Genomic DNA, 18,352 nt, shown 5'->3' on the forward strand with positions numbered 1-18,352 from the left:
GGGCAAGAGGTCCGGCGGTATCCTCATCCAACAGGGTATTCTCCTCAGCGTGAGTACTAGTAAGACAGACTTACTCTGACTCATTGTTTTTGTATACCCACTCTAATGAAGCACTTGATGAACATGTAAAAGACAATAGTCAAACATTTCAACACTCAAGCTGGCATGCCTGAACCCACAGAGACTATGTCCTTAGTGGCTGAAGGATCAGATATTATGGTGCCTCCCCATGCAGTTGCAGTTAGACAACATATTAGCAGCAATTGCGGGTACCAAGTCCACACTCCAACAAGATTTAAGTGCTGCTGTGGCAGGACTGGGACTGCTGAGAGCAGTGGACCATAAGCTGGCAGATAGTGCAAGATGTTGAGGTGGGGTTTGAGGAACTACGTCCTTCCCAACTGGACCTCACCCGCAAGGTTTCAGCATTGGCCGACCGGGTACGCACGTTGGGATACTGTGCTGAAGATGAGGAGGACCTTAACAGGTGAAACAACCTTCACATAGTGGACCTTCCTGGAGGGTATAGAGGGGGATGATATGATGACCTATCGTGATATAAAATATTTTAGATAATCAAAACTAGAACTCAAGCATGGTCTACTCTGAATCTTAACTGGGTAGGATATACTAGAAACTATCAAAAGGATGTTCACATCCAAAGTCTTCTACAGTAGTTGTGTGTTCTCCATCACCTCAGACTTTCTTTTAGTGAGCTCAATAAACTAATTACATATTTTTCTGAGCAGGCAAACAACTTAAAACTGCAATCCCAATAAGAAGTCAGCTTCTTGGGTTTTCATGGTTACTATAAGCCATAACAAAATTGTGGTCCTTGTACTTGCCAAGTAACCCTACAAATCATAATGCACCACCATAGGAGAATTTTGAGGTCTCCTTAACCAAGCCTCTTGCCTAACCAATTGGTTCTTCTGTTAACAAATGTATGGTCCCGCACACATTAATCACTGTTGCAAGTACCAAAAATAAGAAAATTGCCAAACTACAAGGAAAACTAGATATTTGGCACAGCAGTTTAATTTAGTAGAACAATGATCTAAACACAACCATCCAATGCCCATTCATGGTCCACCAGATTCAGAAAGCAATCATGGTTCTTATCCAGCTATATCAAATGAATATCACTTGTAATTAAATAGGAGACCTCCAATAACTTGGAATCTCCTAAACCGAGTTACTGAGGTGCCTAAGGATAAAACGTACCATCCCAAAAACAATACCAAAAAGAAATTTACTACAGCTGCACACAGGTTAACAAGCCCTCAGCCCAATGTAGTACTAAGTTACACCATTTTGTTAGAGGAAAGGCCTTCCATGACCTAAATATACTTCCCCTTGTAATGAATAGGGCCAGATCAAAAAATTTGGACTCCACACACTTTAGAACATATAAAAAGCCTCAAGAGACATCTTTGTTACTCAAATCTTTGTGTTCCGTTATGTTGGTTACTGCCTCCATGACACCCTGCCAATATCTAGCAATTTCTGGACGCTCCCACATCAAGTGTATGAACATGACTGGTGCTTCATGATTTCTACAGCACTTCAAGGTTGCCCTAGGATATATTTTGCAATTCTTTTGTCGATTACCTCTGTTCTTCTCTGTGGTTTTATGTATATTGTTATTCTGCATTTAAAACAAAAAAACAAATCCACTCCAAGCAGGGCTACTTTTATTGAGTAATAAAGGGAATGTGTGATCCTTCGGGTGGTACTGAGTGCTGCCTAAAAACAAAAGTAGATGTAAGCAAAAATCTTCTGCTAGTTTGTTGAATTGAGATAGATTGGCTTGTTCATGAGTGAATTGTCATGTGGTAGTCCCTCCCAGCACCACCTTGAGAGGGGTGGCTTATTTCTGTTTCCGATCCAGTTGGGAATTAAGTGGCCTTCAGAGAAAGGGCATTTTAAGTAGTGTAAATAATGGATCACAATACATATTAAACAAATGCTGCCATAAGTACACATTGTAAACTTTCCATTGCGTGCACTGTATGCTCTTCATGAGAAAGAAATGAAATGGAGCATCCCGAACACGTGGTAGTACATTCACTTCTCATGTTAGGTGAGGAGAAAATACAACTTACTTTTACGTATAAAGTCTTGATGTCATTGACCAATAGAGACCAGTTAGATCTTAAAGTAAACGTTCATCTAGCATTCGGCATGACACTACTGAAATAGAATAGAAGTTTTTCCTGCCTTACCCATGTAAAATCTCTACAAAAAACATACCCTTTAAACACACATGGGGAAAGTGGACGCAAAAGCGAAAACAGTGAAGACAAACTACTGTCAAGTAAGCAAATAATTCACTAAAAAAAGTAGTTACTGATCACATACAATGCTAATAACAAGTAGGGTGAACTGCTAATTGATATTTGGAGCGTTGCCTCTAAAGATACGCAACACCTTCTTATAGTATACATTGCAAAATTACTGATAAATATGAAATGTCGGGACTTGGAAAACAGCCCTGCAACTCCGCCATATTAGCTGGCCCTGAGCCATTCTTGTATCTGTTTACCACCTATGCAAATTTACTCATAGACCATAACCGATTCAAACCACTTGGCTTTATTTACTGGCGGTTGTTTAAAATGCCATAGATTTGCATGCACCGGTATGCATATCATATCCATTTGTTTAAAGATACTGATAATGGAGTTTCTAAATGGATAGTATCTACCAAATGTAAAGCTCAATAAAATTATTTTAAAAAAGAAAGTGATGTACTGTTGGCACAAATGGCAGCACCACAACCTAGGTTAATATGTGATGCGAGGTTAAGCTGAAATTCTGAATCACGTTAAGTTGTAGTTTAAGGTTTACATTTCAGGAGTGTTGTGTTTATGATCCATGCTTATTGCTAGTACTCATTTTGCACTTCCAAAAAGGGCCTTACATTATGCATATGTTAGAGTGACTTATTTAAATCCTTTCTCTTTCAGTTTTGACATGCACAGATTACATCCCACGGATGCCCAGTGATTATACCTCGCAGATGTTTTCTTCAAAGTAAGTTGCCATGTAGGATCATAAAATATGTTATAATTGTTAAAGATTATTAATCAATATTCTTTGAAATCTTGATAATCTATCTGTACTTATGCCAATATAAGAAAGAATTGTTACAATTCATGGGAAAACGGTTTTGTGTGCCAGATGTGTGGTATTAAACAAGAACAGGATTTCCAACATAGATTCGCTATTTCCTGTTTGACTTTCATTCTGTTTCTCCAGTATTGGATCTTTCATAGATTTACATGCTTGAATCATTCCCCGTTGTCAAGATGGGAGTCTCACAATACCACAATAAAGCAGAATGTATCACTGTCATAGGCTATAATGGCAATGAAACTCTGTTTAATAGCCTATGTATGTTTTTTTTTTTAAAAAAAGGACCAAACTTGAACTATAACCAATCAGGCGACAGCACCCTCTAGAACACTCCCAACAGAGTCCCTCCGATTTTCTACCGCACGACATGTGAAGGGAGTCTCCCTGAGCTCTGCTCAGTTTCTTTATCTATTTCTTCTTTTTAGATCATCCAAGATTGTTTCATTCCTATGACCCTGGCACTAATATGTCAGAGTAGCAGAAAACAAGGCAATGGGCTACAAAGCATGTCTAACGTTTTCCTCAAAAACTCTCACGCTCCGAGAGATGAGGCTATTATTGGAACTACAGAAACTTTAATCTGTCACTTCTGATGAGGACAGTAAGGATCCCTTCACTTCACAGGAGAGGTTGCGACAAGGGTCTCCAGAAGGCGCGCAGAAAATACATGAGCCTTACCATGAGTCTTGATAAAGCCCTTTCTCAGAGGCAGACCTTATAATTCCCTCTTCAACCCTGACACTACATCAAGTAAATCCTCAGAACCTAACAATAAGGTCTACGGCAAAACTGCCATTAAAGTAATCGTTCACATCAATTACAATGATAACGTCGACGACCACAACCATGTAGACTATTACTGCCTCACCTACGATGGCCTCATCTACAATGGCCTCATGTATGATGGCATTTTCGGACAGCTGTCGTCAGACAGCCTCATCTATGATAGTCATCTACAATTGTTGATGATGGTTGTCGACGACCACCTTCTCCACAATGATAGTCTACGATTGTTGGTGATGATGATGATGATGGTCGTTAACAACAACCTTCTCCACGATGGCAGTCTACAACAGCCTCCTCTAAGATGGCATTGTCTATGGTGGTTGTCTACGACGACTGCCTCTTCTACAAAAACCTGGTCTATGACTGCATCCTCTACGACTGCTTGGTCTCTGACTACATCCTTTACAATGACAATCATTGTTGAGGTTAGCCTAGCCGTCTGTCTACCTCGAAGACTACAATCTCAAAAACAATACAAAAGACGAAACCAGTGTAGTCATCAAAGTGAAAAAGAGACTAATACGAGCATATCTACAACAGCAATATATGTAGAGGATATATGTGAAGCAATTGTCCATGTTGTTCTATTACTAGACCAACCGGGCATGTTACAGGATTACTGGAAATGTTTTTCCGAGCCTGCAAGATCACATCGTGTCTTATATGTCAGCATCCTCCGATGCTCCTGCCACTCAAAGAATAATCCCTGTGTCAAATATTACCATGATTCCCGGGTATGACCTGTTCACATCTGGTGATAGAGAGAAGGCCGGCCCACAGCCAGTGAATTTCGCACCGATTATTTTTTGGTGGTTTCCATTTCCTTATGGAATGAGCTGCCAAATGGTTCCAACTTCCAATAGCAAACAAGCAATTTGTTTGTTTTCTTTGCAGTTTTAAATAGAAAAGCTGTGAGACCTATTCCAATTCTTGATATATTCGGGAGGAATTAAAATCATGGAAAACACTGTCACTTATAACCCTGCCTACCAACAAGGAGACAGTTCTCCGCTATGCCCGGTTCTACTGTACAGTCTGCCAATTCATTGGCACTACAAGGCAGGTATAACCGCCAGATGTGGTCAGACATTGTCACATACATAAACTTTCTGCCGGAAGACAGAAAGGGCAGAAACAAAAAAGATTCTTCAGGGGGACGAAACGTCCTCATCAGAAAACATACATTGTGCGAATAGGTCTCCCACAACCGGCAGGGTCAGTGGTCCTTAGACTCCAAGGTTGGTTCAAGGACACAACATTTAGAACCTGAGGTGCAAATACATATATTTTTACCTAACCATGGTGACGCTATGTTTGGCAAGCAGTCTGATGACACCTTGCAAGCAGTCAAAGCTTATTCTGACACCAGAAGATCTCTTGACATATTGCAAAGGGTGCTTCAAAGAAGCACCCTTTTAAGTGACCTGTAAAAGAGACACTTACCCGTATCAAGGAGGACACCAGAGGTATCAGACTTAGCAACCCTCTCTGTAGCCCTTAGGCTAGCTTATCTACAGTGACAATGTTCTTGTGTTGCTTACACCATCCTGTGGGAGAAACAATTCAAAAATGCCATCTGTAACGGAAAATCGCATCGGATAAATAAGTCCGGGATCTCCTCACATATGGTCAGATGTTGGAGTTCACCAACATTCCATCTACCGCTCCACCAAAGCGAGGGCGCCCACCTCCTCTCCATCTGCTTCGGATGAAAGTGCTAGGTTCCATAAAGAAGGGCCTACATTCTCAGCAAGGAACCAGCTTCTATTCTCGGTTTTTCCTCATAGCAATGAAAAAAGAGGTGGGGCAATCCATCATAGACCTTCAGAAATTAAACCAGTATTTCCGTAAATTACACTTTTACGTGGTCATCCTCTCTGAAACCACATGACTGCTCTGAATTTACAGGATCCATACTTACCCATTCCCACCCACGCATCATCGTTCTCCCATTTGGCTTCAAATTAGCTTCCTGTATTTTTAATAACTGCCTCGCCCTGTGGCAACTTTTTTCAGGAAGGACTGTCGTAAGGTATTCCCCTACTTCGAGAACTGGTTGATAAAAGTACCAAAGGTATTTCAAGTGTCCAAGGCCTCAGAGGCTGGCCTAAAGTTGTGTCACAAACTAGGTCTCTTAGTTAATTAAAAAGATCATCAAATCCTCCATCCAAGAAGGAACTGTTCCTGGGCCGCAACACTGTATACTGTCCAAGACAAACACTTTCTATTCCAAGACGTGCAACAGAGGCTCTAGGAAGTGGCTCTCTATCTTTACAACAACAAAAAAAGGAATCTGGGAGTCTGCTCAGTTAGCTTCTGGGCATCATGTTCTCAGCAATTAATATGAGCCCTCTTTCCCTTCTGAAAATGACAGCCTTACAGGAACAGCTGCAAAAACAACAGATTCAAACAAAGAATCGTTAAAGGGCTTTGTGAACTTCACATCGCTATAATGGAAGCTCTAGCCTGGTGGTCCCAGACCTCCCACATGTCACTGGACCTCATGTTCTTACCTAAATACCTCACTTCGTAATAACTACGGATGTCTCCCTGGAGAGCTGGGGTGGTCCTCTAGAGAACCTGCAAATTCGAGGAAAGTGGTTTTCGCTTCTAAACCGTATACATACCAGTCACTTGGAGCTCAAAGCCATCTAACTCAAAAAGGTCGAAACGCGTTGGTTCTATCAACAGAGAGGCTCTACACAGAACCAAGCTGTAGTTAGGTCCTGAAATTGGAAAATATAGAACCCATGAAATAGCGCTCTGTTTTTGAGTTCTGACCATCACTGTTGACCTCTCCCTTGGTTGGAAAAGTATATTAGGTTCAGGACAGGGAAGCAACGACCCCCCTTGACTCTATTTCACCACAACCGAATTTAGTAGGATTACCTTTTGCCTGAGGAATGTTTTAGTACATTATATGTACTTTCAGATTTATTGTTAGGCAACATTGTCTTTGTGAGACATATATACATTTTACTGCTAAATGCACTGTACATTTAAGTTTTCCTGATTTGCACTGTATATATTTGTGAGCACAAGCTTTTTTGAAAAAATCACCTTTAATGTTTTTGTATAGAAGAGAAGGCAAGTGGGCTTTTGACCTAGCTTGTCTTGTGACAGGATTGATGTTTTTGCATAACCCAAAAAATATATAAAAGTAAGATAATTTGAATGAATACAACCCAAGTATAACTAAACAATCCTTTGGGAAAAATGTTGATTTTGTGATTTATGGTGTCGGAGGTATTTTGGTTTTTCCTACAAGTGACTTGGAAGAGTGTGCATATAATTCATGCAGCATTATTACCTGGAATCGACATGGCACAGTGATGCGGCTGTTGGACACGTTTTACTACACCACTTATTTCTATAAGGGTAGCCTCTTTTGGTTCCATGTGTTTGCTTAGGTATTTATGCACATTTTAATGTATTGTGGGTGTGTGTGGGTGTGTGTGGGTGTGTGTGGGTGTGGGTGTGGGTGTGTGGGTGTGGGTGTGTGTGGGTGTGTGTGGGTGTGTGTGTGTGGGTGTGTGTGGGTGTGTGTGGGTGTGTGTGGGTGTGTGTGGGTGTGTGTGGGTGTGTGTGGGTGTGTGGGTGTGGGGGTGGGTGTGGGGGTGGGGGTGGGTGTGGGGGTGGGTGTGGGGGTGGGTGTGGGGGTGGGTGTGTGGGTGTGTGGGTGTGTGGGTGGGTGTGGGGGTGTGTGGGTGGGTGTGGGTGGGGTGTGTGTGTGTGTGTGTGTGTGTGTGGGGGGGGGGCTCTCTGTGTGTGTGTGTGTGTGTGTGTGTGTGGGTGGGTGTGTGTGGCTCTGTGTCCGCTAATACTCTCTACTACTCTCTAATGCTCACCTATTGCCATTGTAAATGACAATACCATTTATTTGTTTAAAAAAAAAAGGAAAAATGCCATTTGCAATACCAATAGGTCTAACTTTAACAAAGACAAGACCATTGCATTGTAAATGCTTGTCTTTTATAAGCTTTATTTATTATATAAATCACAGACCATTATATATAATCACAAAACATTTTTCCGGAAAAGGAGAAAAAAAACATTAAAGGATAGTATTGTGACAGTTCATAATTCAAATGCCTTAAATAGTCATCATGGAAAATGTAGTTCATTATTATTTGGGGTGGACATGTATACCTAAGTAGCAATATAAATACAATGCAATAAAAAGATCATAGAAGCGTGCAGACTGGACTGTGGATCCTTGTAGCTACGATCAGTTATCAACCTCTATTTCTTCATTTCTGCTATGATGCAATACCTGCGGGTAATGGTTTTATTCTTCTCCCCATATTTGTGCAAATATCAGGATAGACCCTATCCTGAGGGAATAATGTTTTTCTTTCTTTCGTGTTTCTCATTTTAATTACCCATTGTGCATGTTTTTGAGTTGTTGACTAATTAACTGAAAGACCCTGGTCCTGTAGACCGTCAGTTTCGGGCAGGAGAAACACATATGGAACCAGTCCCCTCTTGAATGATAACATCTAGGACAATCCAATGAAGTTTCTTTGGAACAATCAGTGCAGTTTAGCGGGGGTATAGTATAATTGCTATTTTGAGAAGAATGCCATTTGTTTATAGTTCGCCCCGCAAAGGGCCTTGGTGGACCATTTATTATAGTCCTGCAATTGGGTTACCTCTATGCGACAGCCTGTAGTCTCCTGTATTGTTAGAAGGGCACTAGGGACTATGTAATAATATCTATGTTTTGCTGCAAGATATGTACCAGTTTCCGATTCCCGCCATTTGTTTGATGTACAATGCTTAGGTGACTGCTTCGGAAAGTGGACCCTGTGGGAGTCGCAATTTCTTAAGTAGGCTTGAAATTTAAAGCTAGGAAAACATTAGGATCGGGACTTCTTCTATTTTATCTTGTCTAATTTGTCCCCAAGATTTCATCTCTCCTTGTATTACTAAATCTTTAATTTGATAGATACCCAGCCTTTCACAGTTCTTCAATGTCTGTGTATTAATTGCAACTCCTAGTTTAGTTTCTGGGTGTAAAGGTGTGAATTGATACTCCTCTTTTAATCGATTGAGTCTATCAAGGATTATGCTGGTAGTCTTATATTGGTAGCGTTTGGGTAGCTTAGGGATTTTAATAAAAGATTTTAGATCTGTATTTCTTTTCTAACAGCATTTGATGTAGATAGAAGTTAGGGCCATAATCTTGTGCTGATAATGCGTGTCCACACCAGTCCGAGAGAGCGGCTTGGAATTTTTTTTTTATATGAGGTAGCCTTAGAGCACCTTCCGGTTTCAATTGCAATGTTGTTAATTTCATCCGTGGTTTCTTCCTGCTCCAAATAAAATTACAAACTAGTTGGTCTATTTCAGTGAAGGAATTTTGATAAGAACATTTGAGAAAACGTAAATAAATAATGACCATCATTTTTATCAGTGCCACAGTCATTAATTTTATGCCCACCCCACCCCACCCCAGCTTCGAGGGTGTTTCAATCATGTCAAATGTTTGTTTAATATTTGCCGTTTCTGCCTCAAGATAGAGGATTAAATCATCTGCGAATAATTTCAATTTAGGTGCCCCTGTTATTGGAGGTGTGATTAAGGGGTTTTGGTGTTTCGAATTCGCTAATTGCTCAATATACAAGGCAAATGAAACCAAAGACATAGGACAACCTTGCCGGGTTCCCCTCTGAATCTCTACTGTACCAGCAGTGTATACATTAACAACTATTTTCGCCTGGGCCTTGTATAATTTTGTGAGTAGGTCCAGTATAACTTAGGGCGAAATCAATTTTTACTCCAGTATTGGAACTTTCATAGATTTCCATGCTTGTATCATTCCCTGTCATCGGAATGGGAGTCCCCGTTATACATAAAATAGCAATAGAAACCATCACTAAACAGAACATATGCCTAGGCCCATTCCTGTTTTGCATCCTATCCATCTCTTTTTGTAAAAGAGGCCAAAAAAATGAACAACCAATCAGATTGGCCTCACCCCCTAGAACCCTCCTGAGAGAAGCTCAGAACCCAGATTTTCTACCGCACGTTGTGCAAGGGAGTCTCCACTGAGCTCTGCTCAGTTTTTCCCCGGAACTTTGTTTCTACAACCTTTTCCACAATTTTTTCTACTACAATTGCTTCAGGATGTCGGATAAAGAGAAGTAGGCCCTCTTTCAGGCATGTGCTACTTGTGCTAAGAAGAGGTTTATCATTGAAGATAAGCACAAGGATGGTATTTACTGTCCGTATCCAGACCATAAGGCTGCAGACTTTAAGATATGCCGCACCTTTTCTACCAGGACTTTGCGTGATCGTGAAGGGCATCTTTTGACCTGGCACCAGAAGCTGAAGTCAAGGAAGGAGCCCGTGTCCAGTGACAGCGACGAAACATCTTCTGCGACCTCTTCCAGAAGGTCTGTAAAAAGGGGTAGACCGTCTCCTTCACCTTCTGAGAAACACCCTGGTAAAGCCCTGAAAAAGACCTCTGATAGATCTAAAGGGCTTAATCCTGTCAAATCTCCTCATCAAGGTGTAAATGAGAGGGAAGGGCTATCAAAAGAAGTGAGTCTTGAGAGGAAATCCAGATCTTTTCATCCAACGTCACCTCCTGCGGCTTCAAAGACCTTCAGAAAGCCATCATCGTTGACTTCTGAAGTAAAATTATCAAAGAAGACTCACTCGATGATGGCGTAGTCGACGATTCTGTCGACAAACTCCAAAGGTACAGTCTTTTTCATCTTTCACCCCGTCAACGGGCTAGTCGCCGGTTCTGGCCCAGGGCTCTGTGTCGACGAGTTCAACGCCGGTGGTATTTGTATCGTCAACGATTGTGTTGATGATGACGTCATCGAGGATGTCGACGACGAATGTGACGCCGCCAACAACGTCTACGACGACTGCATTAACAGCTGCGTCGACGATGGTGATTGATTAGATCTCAATCTTGCTCAAAAAACGTCAAATCACACCAGAGATGACCTTTCCAAGGAGGGTAACTCCTTTACTACCTCCTGCACTTCTCCTAGAAGAAAAAGAGGAATCGGATGAGGAGGAAGGACCTTTTGGCTAAGCTGATAGCCCTACTCAGCTTCACGTAAAATGCCAGGAGACAGATTCCGTAGGGGAGAATGAGGATTTTGAACAGTATGGTCCTCCCTCTCAATATCAACAGGACTATCATCAGGAGATGGTCCAAATGCCCTCCTTCTTACTGACAGACTTACAAGCTATGCTCTTGGATTACAGTAAAAGGTTTGCAACACAGCCTCCTGTTTCAGTAGGAGTACCGGTTATTACTATTCCTCCTACTCGTCCCGTGGCCACGCAAGTACCATAGCTTCAGCCAAGCGCAGGATGTTCCACCTGTTGCGCCTGCCATCCAAATGACACCTCTGATGGCGACCAAGGAAATGTCACGATTCCAGATCCAAATGCAGGGCGGGATGACTGTTATTCCAGATCCGGCTTCTCCGCCTCCGGCACCTGTTGATTCCCCCCTGTAGATATAGGGGGTTTCCATAACTTAAGGGTGGGGGCTGCCAAACGGTTCCCACTGCCCATGACCAAGGTGGAATCAAAGTGCTTCCTTTATGACTTTAAGGAGCCTTATAAGAAATCGGTCAGGTAAATTCCGATTGTGAAACATGTGTGGGAGGAATGCTTAAAGGTGATGCAAAATCCAGCCATGGTTATTCCAGTTCCACCTCGTCTGGAGAAAAAATATAAGGTTTTGGAGGGTAGCCCAGCATTTTTGACCAGCCAGCCTAAACCAGACTCTGTCATCTCGCAGGCCGCCCAGAAGAAATCTAGGAATCCTTCAGCTCCCCTTACCACTCCTCCAGATAAAGAGGGAAGGCGTCTGGATAATGTAGGCAAAAGATTTTCATCTATGTCCAGCCTGCTAGTCAGGGCTGCTAATTATTTGGCTATACTTGGACGATGTGATCCCCAGATGTGGTGCAACTTATCTCCCTATCTTGATCAGTTGCCGAAAGAAAGAAAGAAAGAAGCTAAAAGGATTCTTCAGGAGGGCGAAATAACATCAGCGGAAATCACTGATTGTGCAATGGATATTGCAACAACAGCTTTTCGCTCCTGTTCGCAGCTCCTGTTCGCAGCTGTTCTTTGTCGACAGGGCTGGTTACGGGCTACTTGGTTACGCCCGGAAGTTCAGAATAAAATTTGGGATATGTCTTTTGATGGAGAAGCTCTGTTTGGAAAACCTATTGACAATGCGCTCCAAGATATTAAAAAGGATACAGAAACAGCAAAATCCTTAGGGACTCTGCAGTACCGCAAGTTCCCATTCTGAGGAGCGAGGGCAAGAGGTAATTCTACATACAAGGGAGGTTATCAACAACAGCGTTACTCCTCTTTTGGTTTAGTCACAATCCTACAGGCCGAACTACAATCAACGGCAGAACCCATCTTCTCCGTCTTTCTCTTGCTCGAACAACCGAGGAAGACGAAGTTACCAGGGCAGAGAAAACTCTAAGCGTCAATAGCTGACTACTGCCCCCTCTCCTCCTGTGTTATCAGTGGGAGGCAGAGTTTCATATTTCCTCCACAACTGGCAACAAATAACATCAGACCGTTTGGTATTGAACATCATTCTTTAAGGTCATGCCCTGGAGTTTGTCCAACCACCACCATCCAGATTTTTGGGGGCCATTCTCAACACATCCATAAACAAGGCTTTCCCGACCTTGTAGTGGCAACAGAAGCTAATGTCCATGGCTTCCCGATTTGTTAAAAAGGTCACTTTCAGTTCGCCTCTACAATTCCCTGCTGGGTTCCCTCTCCTCATGCATACCCCTGATTCCTCACTGCAGATTAAGAATGCTTCCACTCCAGGAAGAGTTGGACTTGCAGTGGCGCCAAGTCGACTGATCCTTCGGATACACTAGATAGACTAAATAAAAAAGGTGGTGTGCTGGCGATAATTTATCGCAGCAAATTTACAACTAAAATTGATCCAATCCCATCATTGACTTGTGAAGCAATTTACTTCTCTGTTCAGCTCACTCCCGCCCAAACTTTCAAAGGCATCTTACTCTATTGCCCACCAGGATCCAGAACTGAGTTCCTCTCCACGCTAAGCAATCTGGTAGAACCTATAGCAGCTGAACATACCTGCACGATTTTATGGGATTTTAACTATCACTTGGAAAACCAGTTAAAGATACTAATACGTTACTTTTAGACTTTGAAGCGATGGGCTTATCACAGCGAGTTCACAATGCTACGCATAAAGCTGATCACCCCTTGGATGGCCTCTTTTCCCATTCGCAAGAAATCCTTCTAAAAAACATTCTTCCGTTAGTATGGACCGCCCATCATGTAATCATATTTGATATTCTCACTAACAATAAGTCCCCCCCCGAATACTTCTATCTATAAACTTACCTGTGGTATTCAAAGCCTGGAAAAGCATAGACAATCCCCTCCTTAAGGAGCAATTATCTTCAACCCAACCAGAGGTCACTTCAGATCCTTATATAGCGTCAGCAATCTATGAAAATTGGCTGCATAATGCATTTAATAGGCTGGTGCCAAACAAAACCTTCTCTAAAAACTGGCGCTTCCCGTCTACCCCATGGTTCTCCGAATTACTCGGGGAACAAAAGAAACTGTGCAGAAATCGGGAAAGACAATGGCGTAAATCGTACACCAGTCAGGAGAAACTCCTCTATAATGATGCTCTCTCCAAATATAAACTTCTTATCGCACAGGAAAAAGTAACTACTATGTTTTAAGCTGCGAAAAATTACAACAAGCAGCTCTTCCAAGTAGTCACCGAATTATCTGGTTCTACATCTACTGCTGTCCCTGTCCCTTCTCAGTCGCTGTGCGATTCCCTAGCGAATAACTTTTTTGAAAAAGTAAACATCTACATAAAATTTGCATCTCAGACCAACTCTGCGGACCAGCCTTTGATAAAGGATGCAACTGAACAGACTTTAGTACAATTCGAAAATACAACACCAGACCAGATTATTAATCTAATTTCCTCTGTTAAATCAGGTTCAGCTAATTACCCCTGTCCGCCAGCTGTCCTCATACCAGTTGCTGAACAGGTGGCATCAGTTCTGGCTAACATTTGTAATGCTATGTTCTCCTCAGGTATCTACCGCACCTCCTGGAAGAAAACCATCCTAAAACCTCTATTAAAAAAATCAAATCTGGACCCGGAGATACTAAAAACTACCGGCCCATAGTCAGCCTACCTTTTCCGGCTAAAATCGTAGAGAAGATAATGAACATCCAACTCTCTAAATATATAGAAGATCATCATCTATTAGATGATACCCAATTTGGTTTCCGTAGAGGGCACAGAACAGAAACCGTGCTTATTAAGGCGTCGGAAGACATCAGAATCATCCTGGACCAGGGCGGGACGGCAGTTCTTATTCTGCTGTTCCTTTCAGCTGCTTTTGACACCGTCGATCATACCATCTTGATCGACCGGGTCACTAGAATGGGCATTCAACTCAAGGCGTGAGACCTGCTGTCATCCTTTCTCACCTTACGCACCCAGTCGGTAAACCTGCGCACTTTCCATTCTGCCCAACTGGCTCTCCCATGTGGTGTTCCGCAAGGTTCATCGCTGAGTCTGACGCTTTTTAACATGTATGTGTCGGACTTAGCCAGAATAATCAAAGCACACGGGATGGGCCTTACATCTCATGCCGGCGACACACAACTGGTACTGGCAATAAACCACAATGGTGACAAGGTAGCAGCCGAGTTCCAAGAAGGCATGCTGGCCATCAGTAGTTGGATGGCCAGCAATTGCCTTAAGCTGAACTCTGATAAAACTGAGGTTATGACATTTGGCAAGTTGTCCCCCATTTGGTCTCAGTCCTGGTGGCCCTCCACTCTGGCCCCCCCGATTCCAGTCACTAAGGTCAGGAATCTAGGCATCCTATTTGACGATAGACTGACCTTTGCACCTCATGCCAGCTCGGTGGTCTCGGCCTCATTCTACAAACAGCGAATGATAAAGATTTTACCATTCCTCCCTTTGAATGCTGTAAAAACTCTGTTCAGTACTCTTGTCATGTGCTCCATAGACTATTGTAATGGGCTATTTGTGAATGCACAAAATAAGGTCACTCACAAGCTAAAATCTGTCCAGAATGCAGCAGCCAGAATGTTATCCAGAAGTCCTAAATTTAAGCCCATCTCTCATGGCTCATGTCCTCAAGAAGTATCACTGGCTCTCAGTGAAGAATCACATTAAATTCAAGGCACTGTGCATCGCCTTTAAGGCCTCGCGTAACTTTGGACCTCAATTTTAATAAAGGAGCTAGCAACTTATACTCCTAACTGGGCACTTCGCTCAGCTACTGCACACTTGCTGAAAGTACCTTGCACCAAAACTGCTTCATGGGGCGATAAGTGATTTATCGTCGCCACTGCAAAACTTTGGAACTCACTCCCGTTGGAGATCAGATCATGTCAGTCCTTGCTAACCTTCAGAAAAATGTCCAAAACCTGGCTATTCAACCAATAACTCACTCCGCCTGGCACATGCCGTTGTCCGTAGCGCAGAGACACCTACGGGTTTTTGAGCGCTCTATCAATCTAAAAAATAAATTAATTTGACAAGATCTCAGTGACTGAGGCCATGAGAGACGCCGCATTGTGGTGGATGACCAAAGAAAACATTTCTCAGGGTCTCTCTTTCAAGCTATCCCCAGCTCCACTCATAATAACTACGGACGCCTCTCTCGACGGCTGAGGAGCGGTGTTGCAAGACCTTCATGTAAGCGGCCGGTGGCGGCCTCAGCAGCGGCTGTTGCATATCAATCTGCTAGAGCTCATAGCTGTTCGCCTAGCCTTGCAGACCTTTCTTCCACAAATACAACAGTCTACAGTCCTTATACATACGGACAACACGAAGACCATGCATTATATAAACAAAGGAGGCACCAGATCTCGTCTGTTGTCACAAGAAGCCCAATCAATCTGGGAGTGGGCAATTCAACCAGAGGTATCACTCCGAGCGGAACAACTTCCAGGTGTCCTCGACAAAGCAGCAGACACTCTCAGCAGACTGAAGTCTGTCAGCCACGAGTGGGAACTAGACAACTGCACTCTACAGAAGGTTTTTCACAGATGCGGCACACCTTCCATAGATCTCTTTGCCATTACGGAGAACAAGAAATGCTGGTTCTATGCAAGCAGGATTCACCATCTGGGATCGTTGGGGAATGCGCTTTCGATGGCCTGGTCAGACGCATTAGTTTACGCGTTTCCCCCCATTCCTCTGATCCCCAGAATCCTACGGAAGCTCCGGCGTGGCCCAGACAGTTTTGGTTCACAGAACTTTACCCTCTCTCCCCGGACCATCCTCTTCCTTTGCGGCCGATTCCTTCGCTGCTGACTATGTCCCAGGGTCAAGTCTGGCATCCGGATCCTCAGTCTCTTCAGCTCTCGGCTTGGCTCCTGAGCAGCGAGAATTTCTTGGGCTGAATCTCTCAGCAGAATGTAAAGAAGTGCTTTCTCAAACAAGAGCCCCAAATACAAATAAGACTTACAGATTGAAGTGGAAGCGTTTCGGTATTTGGTGCCAACGTAACGACCTACATCCTTTTAAATCCGAGCTGCATGAAGTTCTTCCATACATTCTATCATTAGCAAAAGCGGGACTGGCTCACTGTTCCATCAAGGTGCACCTGGCGGCGATTTCTCGCTTCAGACACACGTCTGCAGGCCCTTCACTCTGGTTGACAAGGATCATTGAACAGTTTCTCAAGGAACTTTTCAGAGTTTTCCCTCCAGTCAAGCCGCCGCCTCCTCTTTGGCATCTGAACTTGGTTCTCGCCCAGCTTATGAAGCCTCCTTTTGAACCTATTCACAAGGCAGAGCTGAAATTCCTCTCCTGGCAGGTAGCGCATCTTCTAGCTTTGACTTCAGCTAGGCGTGTAGGGGAATTGCAGGCTCCCACCATTCCGGAACCTTTTCTCCAGTTCAAAAATGGAACGGTGATTCTATGAACTTACCCAAAATTCATACCTAAAGTTCCTTCGGCCTTTCATTTGAATGAGCCGGTAATTCTTAAGACTTTTTCCCACAACCGGCTACTCTGGCAGAGAAAGCACTTCACTCTCTGGACATTCACAGGTGCTCAAAGTTCTATCTTCAAAGGACTAAAGCCTTCAGAAAGTCTTCTCAATTATTTGTGTCTTTCAGCTGCCCTCGTAAGGGGTTTCCCCTTTCGAAACAGGGGATCGCACGTTGGATTACCAATGCTATCCAATATTGTCACAAGGCAGCGGGCAAGCCCCTGGAAGGTCGAGTCTGTGCTCATTCCACGAGGGCGAGGTCGTCTTCTACAGCACTCTTTGCTGGTGTTCCGATCCGGGAGATCTGCCGTACAGCGACCTGGAGCAGTACACATACATTTACAAGACATTACTGCCTGTATGCGGCAACGCAGAGTAACACAGCGGTCGGCCAAGCAGTCCAGAGGAACCTCTTTCAGTAGTGGTGCGCTTTCCCTTTCATCCCTCCTTCCATGTTAGAGTTTAATCAGCTCTTGCACATTTTTTAACCTCATGTGTTTGTTTTCTGAAGTTTCTAGGTATGTTATAGACCATTGAAAATGTCTTTATGATATAATTTTACTATGACTTGGTTACTGGTTTGATATTACTCTTCGTTCCAAAAATGTGCGGATAACTGCTAGCTACTCTGATACAAGCATGGGAATCTATGAAAGTTCCGATACTGGAGTAAGAAAACAAGTTACTTACCTGTAACTTTGGTTCTCCAGTATTGGGAACTTCCATAGATTCCCATGCGGCCCATCCGCCTCCCCTGGGAAAGCTCAGCCTCTTTCATCTAAGGTGATTTGGTTACACAACTGCTATGAAAATCTGAGGTTCTGAGCTTCTCTCAGGAGGGTGCTAGGAGGTGAGGCCAATCTGATTGGTTGTTCATTTTATTTGGTCTCTTTTACCAAAAAGAGGTGGATAGGATGCAAAACAGGAATGGGCTTAGGCCTAGGTTCTGTTTTAGTGATGGTTTCTATTGCTGTTTTATGTATACCGAGGACTCCCATTCCGACGACTGGGAATGATACAAGCATGAGAATCTATGAAAGTTTCCAATACTGGAGAACCAAAATTACAGGTAAGTAACTTGTTTTCTTTTTAGGACTGTGAAGAGAATATTCCAGTTGACCCTGTCAAACTTTTTCAGCGTCCATCATGATGATTGCCTCTTTCATGTTATTTGAGAAAAGTAGATAGCCTGTGTTAAGAAGTTTGAATTGTTGGTGAGATTTTTCTGGTAAAAAACCATGTTGGTCCTTGTGAACCAAACTTTGAGTGACTAAGGTAATTCTTGTAGCCATTATTTTCGTGAGAATTTTATAGTTGTTATTTAAGACTATTGTGCCGATAAGATCCTGGTATATCCGGTGGCTTCCCTTTCT

The 18,352-nt window shown here is 43.0% G+C and overlaps 1 protein-coding gene across 3 annotated transcripts in view; it reads left to right on the top strand.

Annotated features, from left to right (window-relative positions):
• EYA3 (EYA transcriptional coactivator and phosphatase 3) overlaps window positions 1–18,352 on the top strand; it is an 860,742-nt gene that overhangs the window by 399,124 nt on the left and 443,266 nt on the right. For all 3 annotated transcript variants that reach the window (XM_078682511.1, XM_078682514.1, XM_078682513.1), the window contains one exon: window positions 2,970–3,036. In XM_078682511.1, coding sequence (XP_078538637.1) covers window positions 2,970–3,036 — 67 coding nt within the window. The remainder of the gene's footprint in view (window positions 1–2,969; window positions 3,037–18,352) is intronic.

This window comes from Lissotriton helveticus, chromosome 3_1 (genome assembly GCF_964261635.1).
Source record: "Lissotriton helveticus chromosome 3_1, aLisHel1.1, whole genome shotgun sequence".
NCBI lineage: Eukaryota > Metazoa > Chordata > Amphibia > Caudata > Salamandridae > Lissotriton > Lissotriton helveticus.